The sequence below is a fragment of the Megalopta genalis genome, chromosome 6, assembly GCF_051020955.1.
Source record: "Megalopta genalis isolate 19385.01 chromosome 6, iyMegGena1_principal, whole genome shotgun sequence".
NCBI lineage: Eukaryota > Metazoa > Arthropoda > Insecta > Hymenoptera > Halictidae > Megalopta > Megalopta genalis.
Window position 1 is genome coordinate 448,335 of NC_135018.1, and position 9,580 is coordinate 457,914.

Consider the following 9,580-nt stretch of genomic DNA (forward strand, 5'->3'; position numbering starts at 1 on the left):
ATACACAGAAACTGCAGGGTAAATCCTTGAAATATTTATAGTAACGTATAAAACGCAGCAGTATTATATACGTATCGCGATGTCAAATTACCGAGTCTAACGATAATCTGTTTCCGTGACAAACAGGATATTCTTAGAGCGGATTTCAGCGGATGACACATATCGGTAATCTGTCTTACTCTTGATTAGTTCAGCCTGCTTTAGACAAGGGTGGCGGATTTTGCGGTTAGCGAGGAGACCGCTTTTTCCTGGAACAGTTTACTATAAAGGATACGTGGTATCCTTTTTTTTGTAAATCGTATTCGGAAACGTCGTTACACGCGCTTCTTTACCTTCGTTGCATTCGGAATCGATAGATCACAGTTACGTTACAGAGATCGTGCAATTGTTGCTCGCGTATTTTGTTACTTTCGCTTTCTAATTCGTTCGAGAAAAGATTCTTCAAGATGGCAAAAGATAAATCAGGTATTTTGTACCTGTTCGATCGGCCTGCCGAGCCGGTCTACGTACCCAAGGGTGAGAAGAAAGTCGCTTTCGACATACCGGATGATTATTTGGTAAAGTATTTTTCCGTAATTTTTTAAATCTCGTCAACTTCCTTTTCGACATCTTTCGGCCCGAACCTACTCGGAGCCATATTCCCGCATTCGCCGATCGCTCTTAACGTGTTTTTGTATTTGTACTCGCAGCCCGACAGGTACCGAAAGGTGGCAACACAGGTGTTCAACCGCTTCGCCGATGATACCGAGTCGAAGCTTCCTGTGAAACAGATCTCCCTTCCGGACCTTAGCATCCCTATGCAATTAGGTCGGCGCGAGCCTTTCTCGGTGTTCCTACCCATGCATCGAAAATTAGCAGCTCGGCTTACCGAGATTTTTATGGGTTCGTAGTATTTCACGCTGATTCTCGCACTACTTCATTCCTCGAAGAAAAAACAAATAAATCGCGTATTTAATGTGCAAAATATTTTTCTATCACTTGCACGCGTTACATCGCGCACGAAAGTTAACGCTACATGGCTATAAAAGTTTGCAACAACGATTCCAATTGTTTCAATACTTTCTAAAAGCGTTTCAAATGTCAGCTGTTCCCTTTGCTACACTTTGCGTTGCTATAATCGATACGAAATAACTGTAGGTACATTTTATTATTTGTGTAATTTATGTAAATAATTTCTGTAGTCTAATATTTTGTAATATTGTGATTTTATGTTTTACAGGAATGAGGACGTACGAGGACTTCCTGTCTGTAGCAGTTTACTGTCGCGATCGTGTGAACCCCTACATGTTCATTTACGCTCTCTCCGTGGCAATATTGCATCGTCCTGATACGAAGGAGCTACCAGTGCCACCATTGACCGAAGTATTCCCGGATAAATTCGTCGATGGCGGAATATTTACCAGAGCTCAGGAGGAAGCGAACCTTGTGCCGCCAGGATCGAGGGTACGCGCATGTTGCTGCCGTAACCGAGTCGTACATTTTAGCAGTTATATTAGTTACGGAGTTGTTATTCTCTCTATTTTGTCGCGAGAACAGTGAGCAAACAGTGAGGAAGTGCACGAGGAAATAAATAATAATCGTCTCGATACAGTTGCACTTTCCAAGACCAGGAAATTCGCTCGACATTGAAATGTTTTCCTCGTACGTAGATCCCGATTGAGATTCCCCGCGATTACACCGCCTCGGACCTCGACGAGGAACATCGCGTCGCATACTGGAGAGAAGACATTGGCATCAATTTGCATCACTGGCATTGGCATTTGGTTTATCCGATCGAAGGCAACATTAAAATCGTGAGCAAAGATCGTCGCGGCGAACTTTTCTACTACATGCATCAACAAATCCAAGCTCGGTACGTTTATGCTAAATCAAAAATAGACTTTCCTTGCTATTTTTTGGAATCGTGCGATGGTTGAAAATTATAGGGTGGTAGGGCCCGATTACCGTGGAGCGATCAATTACAGTGCCTTTGGTTCGTTTTCGGATGTAATCAATTCTGTTATCCTTTCTTTCGTTTATTTCTGCATTAAAAAATGGAGCAACAGTGTTGATACGATAAAACCAAAGGCACAGCAACTGGTTAGCCCACGGTACCGTAATGTCTCCCTTATCGACGCTCAGATTGTCCACTAAATTAATATATAAATAATATATATATTAATTTATATATCGTTTCTATAATCGTGGAAAGCTCGTTTTTATAATTGTGGACAATTTATAGCTATAAAAATAAACCGCAAGGTTCGAACAATCGTATGTCCTCTTCCCAAATTGTCCATTTTTGTGCGCAATCTGGGCGTCAATTAGAGAGACATTACTGTATTCGACTCCGCTGCCCTAGCGACCAATTTATCGTTGAACATCAAAGACAGCTAATTTCATACGTTTTTAGATACAACTGCGAACGTTTGTGCAATCGGCTTAGTCGCGTGAAACGGTTTATTAACTGGCGCGAGCCGATTCCGGAAGCGTATTTCCCGAAACTGGACTCTATCGTTTCCACTCGTACGTGGCCTGCGCGCCACAGAGGAGCCGTTCTAAAAGACGTTAATCGGCCGGTGGATCAATTGAACGTCGACATCCAGGATTTAGAAAGATGGCGAGATCGTATTTACGAAGCTATTCATACCGGAACTGTGACCGGCCCGAGGGGCGAACGGATACCTTTAACCGAGAAAACTGGCATCGACGTATTGGGGAACATCGTGGAAGCTACTATCCTCTCCCCTAATCCAAACCTGTACGGCGATCTCCATAACATGGGCCACGTTCTTATCGGTTACTGCCACGATCCGGATCATCGTTACTTGGTAAATGTTCGAGTATAGTAAGTACAGTAATGTCTCTCTAATTGACGCTCGGATGGTCCACAAAAATGGACAATTTGGGAAGAGAAGATGCAATTTTTAGAGCTTCGCATCTCGTTTGTTATAGTCACCGATTCTCAACGGCTATAAAAACGAGCCGCGAGGCTCGAACAATCGGATCTCCTCTTCCCTAACTGTCCATTTTTGCGCAGAATCTCGGCGTCGATTAGGGAGAATTTACTGTGGACGGCGGATTTTTTTGCAAAGTAGAAACTGAAACAATTTGGATGAAACTGTCTTTCCTTTTCCAATATTCTTGAATTCGTCCAACATGTCTTTATCGTTTTGTATCTTGCCTATACAACTTTGTTAGAAATGCATAAAATCCACAGTCTGATAGTAATATAATATAATAATTAAAATGTTTGCTGCCACCAGCTCTAAAAAGTAATCGACTGTACAACTCGATTTTCCGTTGTTTCTAGGAATCTTTCGGTGTCATGACCGATCAAGCTGTTGACATGAGGGATCCGATGTTCTACAGATGGCATGCTTTCGTCGACGATGTTTTCCAAGAATATAAAAGCACCCTGCCCGAATATAGCGTTCAACAGGTTTGTACATAACAAGTACGTAATAGAGTGTCTATTATTAACCAGTAAGTTACCAATACGTCTTCCGTGGTGTTGCAGCTGGATTATCCAGGCGTCGAAATAGAGGATGTTCGAGTGACAACGAATCAGCAGCGCAACGTTTTGAACACTTTCTGGACCCAGAGCGTCGTAGATTTGTCCCGCGGTCTCGACTTCACTCCCCGAGGACCGGTTCTCGTCAGATTCACTCATCTGAATCATGCCGACTACACGTACACGATTATCGTAAACAATCGCGACAACGCAACGAAGAAAGGAACCGTACGCATCTTCATCGGCCCCAAGGAAGACGAACGCGGTCTACCTTTCACGTACAGACAACAGAAGAATATGATGATCGAAATGGACAAATTTACCGTGATACGTACGCTGCTTTCATTGTACACGTTCTGCTATCTTCTGTACACGCGTATGAAGCAGATTCCTTGATTCGCATGCTCCGAATCAAGATTTTCATACTTTATCGAACAACGTTGTTCTCGCGTGCGCTGTAAATGCTTCGGTTTTGTACATGTCAGACCGCAAATTGAGGCATTTCTAATTTTACAATCCCGTTACGTTGTAGTGCGACCAGGACAAAACACGATTGAGCGTAAATCAACGGAATCTTCGGTAACTATACCCTTCGAGAGAACGTTCCGCAATTTGGAAGAGAACAGGCCGACGGAAGCCCTGGCTTTGGATGCTTTCAACTTCTGCGGTTGCGGGTGGCCGCAACACATGTTGGTACCCAAAGGTACCAAAGACGGCTATCGCACGGATCTTTTCGTCATGGTGTCGGATTACGCTGGCGATGTTGTGAGTATTTTTTATAGGCAAATTGAGAGTTTCGCGAAGTGCAAATGAGAAGAATTATTTTTCCACGTGCAGATCGAGCAAAGCGAATCGACTGGTTGCGCGGATGCAGTCAGTTATTGCGGTTTGAGAGATAGGAAGTATCCTGACGCACGTCCCATGGGCTATCCGTTCGATCGTCAGCCACGCGACGGCGTAGAAAGGCTGCCGCAATTTCTCACTGGAAATATGGCGATTACGGAAGTGATCATTAGATTTACGGACAGCATCGTGCCTAGAACCAGGTCTGGAAGTATCGGAAACACATTGACCTTTTCTTAAAGTGCACCGATCGCTTTTATTCTCGACGGTCTTTGCAACCTTATCGATCGTACGCGCAATTCGTTAATATGTTACATAATAATCATACAACTTAATCGTGCAAGGCTCGAGCAGAGAACAGGATAGGCTAGAACGGTGATGAAGCGATATAGGAACGTTTGAAATTATATATATATATATATAATTTCAAACGTTCCTATATATATATATATATATATTCACGTAGCGAACTCTCAAGATCGCTCCTAAATTCTCCTTAATCGGCCCTCAGCTTGTACACGAAAAAAGGTAATTTAGGAAGAGGAGATACGATTATTTGAGCCTTGTGGGCTCGTTTTTATAGTTAGCAACTATAATCAATAATTATTAAGCCGCAAGGCTCGAATATTCGTACCTCCTCTTCCCAAATCGTCCATTTTTGTTTCCAAGCTGAGCGCGAATTAGGAAAAATTTACTGTACCGAATAATAGGGACTGGCAGTCCCGATATTCTGAAATTATTTACTGACTGATCGTTTCTCTTTTCTGAGAACAACGTGTAATCTACATCTTACGGAAAAGAGATTACGATGCGACGATAATTCACATTTGTAAAAGTCGTGAAAATCGACTTATCGATATTGTTCATCGTTCCGGCTCTTACTAGTCTGTAGTTTATGTTATGAAAAATATTTCAAACAACATGCATGAAAAATACAAAAAAAGGTGTGTTTAATAAAATTTAAAAATGGAAATTAATAACCTGTGAACTCGTTTCCGAGATATTTCCTATTATCGAGCGCGAAAATCGTCGGAGTTTCTCCCTCGCTTCGTTTGCTCGTAAAAAGCCGGATCGACGCCACTTTCGCTTATTAACAAGGAAAGTATAATGTTGAATTGTTAAAGGTGAAAATCGTCGGAGTTGGTCACTCGCTTCGCTCGCTCGAAAAAAGACTAACCGGATCAACATCAATCACGCTTTCTAGCAAAGTATATAGCCGGATAAGGGGGTCGAAATTATCTTCGGCCGACGTGTCGTTCGATAAAACATAAAAAGAAATCGCTTCGTATACAGAATTAACTCTCTGTCGTTACCCGGTTTCATCGCCGATTTAATCTCTTTACATTCGTGAAATCAGCTTTTAACATTCTTTATTATTACCGTCTCGATAACATCTTAATAATTTTCCCGTATCCTTCTACGTACACAATGGACGAATACACGTGCATTTAATTTTCTTAATTCGGTTGGCACTGATTTTTACGAGCACGGCGAGCACGGCGAGCACGGCAAGCACGGCGGGCACGGCAAGCACGGCGTGCCAGGCAGAAAATAACTGCAACAAATACGTAATCACATTAAGACACATTAATAATATTAATTATAATCACATTAATTAATAAGATAATAATCACATTAATTAAATCACATTAAGCGATCGCGATGTCTAGGAACTACAAATGAAACTGAAATTCTATAGAAAACAACGCAAAATAGGTGGTACCGGCGAACAGGACATTTCTCCGCACAAAAGCTGCAGCAAAAATAGAAAATGGAAATTGTTCGATATTCGACGCCTTGAAAGGTAAAGAACAGAACTGAGTAAAACCTGGTGTTGTATGTGGTATTGTTCTCCATTGGTATAACGGGAGGACAATAAGGTTGCTTCTCGCCCCATGGTTTCGGGACATTGTCTGGAACGTCTACGGGTTGGTAACTTAGTTGCATAGTGGTTTCCGCTTCCATAGGGATGCTCGGGGAGCAATACCGGCGTATGGGTGCGTAATTTTGTATCGGTGTCATCTCTCGGCCGCTGTTGCACAGATACGAAAGTTTGTGAGTGGTGCAACCTGAAATCAACGGACAAACTTTGACACGGTAGATCGGTAAGCTTCGCATCGTCCACTGTCCTTTTCCGTACAATCGTCGGTAAATACGTAAACGCGATATTAACGCTTTACCGACCGGTAGCGGTTCGAGAATCCTATGCCCTTCTCACCGGCCACTCAGCCGCGTATCGTCCGAGACACTGCTGTCTTCAACGTTATTATTTATATCATCGTCTTCCGAATCATTGTATATCAGTGGTAATACAGAACGTCGCTTTCGAATCATTACATTACTGCTACCACTTTCGTCATCGATACCACTTGCTGAAGAGCAGTGAAGACAATCTGACAGATCATCGAGATCAAACTCACCAACGCTATCCTTTTCATTCATCGTGAAGGTTAAATTTTTATAAACTGTATAAAAATATGGGTGCTTTCGGAGCAAAGCAACGAGTATCAGAATACAAAATAAGAAATGCTTGCTGCTTGCTACTTGCCAGTCTAACCTAATCGAATCTAACGGAAAATAAAAAAGTCGATTAATCGGCTACCGGTCGGTAAGCTCTGTGGAATAAAAGTCGATTAATCGGCTACCGGTCGGTAAGCGCTGGGAACAAAAAGTCGATTAATCGACTGTCAGTCGGTAAAGTGTTAACGTTCGACGTGCCTTCCAAAGCTATGGCTGGACAGATAAGATTATCCTCGGGACGAATTTCTGAATTTGTTGGTATGCACTTCCACGTGAAGTCGTGCTTTTGGGTAGTTACATCCTGCATGGGTCCTCTGCCTAACATTTGCTTGCTGCACGGTGTTATCGACGTTTCCGGTTTCGCGCACCAGTTTCCTAAGAAACTCATCTGAAAGGGACGCATCGATCGTACAATCGCGCGGGTATTTGCACGAAAATCCGTGGTCCACCGATCGCATATATATATTATATATACATTATATATCGGTGGACCGATTATATATATAATTATAATAAATTATATATATTTATTATAATATATATATATATATTATCTTCACTAATTTTCCTTACCCGGTGAATCGTGTCGTACGACAAGGGACACGATGGGAACAGAACGTTTTCCGGATGTCGAATCGGCGTTTGCTTATCGCCTTCCGAGCCGTAATAACTGAGACGGTATGTGGTATTGTTGTCGGAGCAACACCCGGCATTCAATAAATTGTCGTTCTCCGGATTTACAATGGGCGACCGTCTTTGATCCGAATGCGGCCAGAAGCTCAATTTATGAGTTGTGCAGCCGTCCATGGGGTTCACAGGAGGCGTATATTTTAGTTCGGGACACCATGGTTTTTCCTGTAAGATACAGCGCGGTTGGTATCGGTGAAAAAATGTAAAAATATATCGATTACATTACGAATATCGAATATTTAAAAGTTCGTTTCTCCAAATTGTTACAAACTTATAGAATAATATAGGATAAATATCCTAGAAAATCGAATTACTTTCGGGGGGGCTTCGTTTGGCCAGTAACTGAGCTTGTACGTTGTACAGTCTTCTATCGGAATGTCCGATTTAACGTATTTCCTTATAGGAGCGTAAGATATCGCGGGCAGATTGCAACCCGATTGATAGTAACTTAGGTTGTACGTTGTATTATCTAAAAGAAATACGATTTTTCATCAATGGTTGCCATGAAGCCACTCTGGCTGACCTTAGGAAAACAGCGAAATTGCGATTGCTAGACCGGGGATGTTTATGCGAAATAAAAATGATCTTTTCTGCGATTGCAACGAGAATTTATCGAATATAAAATGTCTTCCTCTCTTCAATAATTTAAGCGAGTTGCAAACAGTACGTAGATGTTCTCAAGTTCTTCCAATAAATCTGGAGTCTAGCGATTGCAGTAAATTCTCCCTAATTTTGACTGTTCGTTTCGTTTGTTCTTACCAGATAATGCATCCGGATAGGGATACAGGTTCGGCTGCGGTAAGATCGGCGCGACCGGTTGAATACATTTCCACGAGTAGTCGTGTTTCTGAGTAGTCACGTCCTGAATGGGACCTCTGCCGAGCCATTGCTTCTCGCACGGCCTGATAGAAGCATCTGGCTGTATGCACCAATTGCCGAGGTAACTGCCCTAAAACAATGCCACGCGACACGATTTGTACGAGACCCGGCTCCACGGAATACGCTTCGCTTTTCGAACACAATGGCCAACTTTAATTGCAATTGTGAGAGACCGTCTCTCTTCGTTTGTTGCAGTCGTGTCGCGAAAACAGAATCGCGAATTAATTTTATCTCTGAAACTTTCTTTCTGGTTCTGATTTCTTTGCAAAGAGATTTTTGTGCCATCATAAGAGAGAGCTGGTTTAGGTCAAAAATCATCGTTAGAGTCAAATTTGGTTTCCTCCATGCGATACTTTACGCGACAATGTTCTCGCATTTGTGCAACCGCAAATATATCATGATCTTTCGGGAACATCGAATCGCAGAAAAACGTTATGTCGCAAAGACTGTTAAAAAATGATAATTGCTGGCGGATGACTGTAAAACGACAACTCACGTTATACGTTGTTTCGTCCGTTATTTCACCGTCGCCGGTAATTAAACTATTTCGTGGTAGAATCGGATCCATGGTACTTTGAGGACACTCCCAATAGGAGAGCCGATACGTCGTCTCATTTTCCATAGGCACATTTGATTTCCAATAATACTACGTCGGCGTATATGGGAAGCGAAGAGAGTTTTTTTTTGTTAAGAAGCGAAAGAAATACTTTACATTGCAAGATATAATTGCGGTATAATTGTACTTACTCGAATCGGTTTCATCGAGTCAGGAACCGTATTCGTTAGCATACGTTTTTGCCTACAATACGTACTAAAATGAAATTCGTGCGTTAACTGTCCAAAGAGAATAGAAACTTACGGCTCGTTATTACAAATCTGCATTTTCACACCAATTTTTCGATACCTAATGTAACATGTGATAAAAATATACACGTAAAGTTTGTTTTAACCTAACTAACGGGAACTAGGAAATCTAAATGTACAATGTCACGAACACTTAATAAAACTATCGTGATCGCAGCGAGCGGCTTGAACACATTCGTCGTATTAGTCTCAGTTCAGGCGATCAAATTTTGACTCCGCTTGCTCTTAGCAGATTCGCGATGTTATCAGTAGATGGGGTACAAAAGTGCGATCAAAAAATAAGTACAAGGA

General features: G+C 42.0%; 2 protein-coding genes across 2 annotated transcripts; one reads left to right on the forward strand and one right to left on the reverse strand.

Moving 5' to 3' along the window:
* Nucleotides 1–297: 297 nt before the first annotated feature.
* Nucleotides 298–5,316, forward strand: LOC143259684 (phenoloxidase 1-like). Its single transcript, XM_076522962.1, has 9 exons — nucleotides 298–557; nucleotides 690–882; nucleotides 1,220–1,443; nucleotides 1,650–1,852; nucleotides 2,393–2,810; nucleotides 3,293–3,421; nucleotides 3,500–3,824; nucleotides 4,026–4,258; nucleotides 4,331–5,316. Exons 1-9 carry the CDS (start codon nucleotides 447–449, stop codon nucleotides 4,574–4,576), a joined length of 2,082 nt encoding a protein of 693 aa, XP_076379077.1. The 5' UTR covers nucleotides 298–446; the 3' UTR covers nucleotides 4,577–5,316.
* Nucleotides 5,317–5,689: 373 nt separating this feature from the next.
* Nucleotides 5,690–9,458, reverse strand: LOC117218623 (uncharacterized). Its single transcript, XM_076522965.1, has 9 exons — nucleotides 9,285–9,458; nucleotides 9,173–9,236; nucleotides 8,922–9,071; nucleotides 8,306–8,495; nucleotides 7,861–8,015; nucleotides 7,430–7,711; nucleotides 7,055–7,244; nucleotides 6,165–6,405; nucleotides 5,690–5,891 (listed from the first exon to the last, which is right to left on the reverse strand). The coding sequence occupies exons 1-9, from the start codon at nucleotides 9,305–9,307 to the stop codon at nucleotides 5,816–5,818; spliced, it is 1,371 nt and encodes a 456-aa protein (XP_076379080.1). The 5' UTR covers nucleotides 9,308–9,458; the 3' UTR covers nucleotides 5,690–5,815.
* Nucleotides 9,459–9,580: the final 122 nt, after the last annotated feature.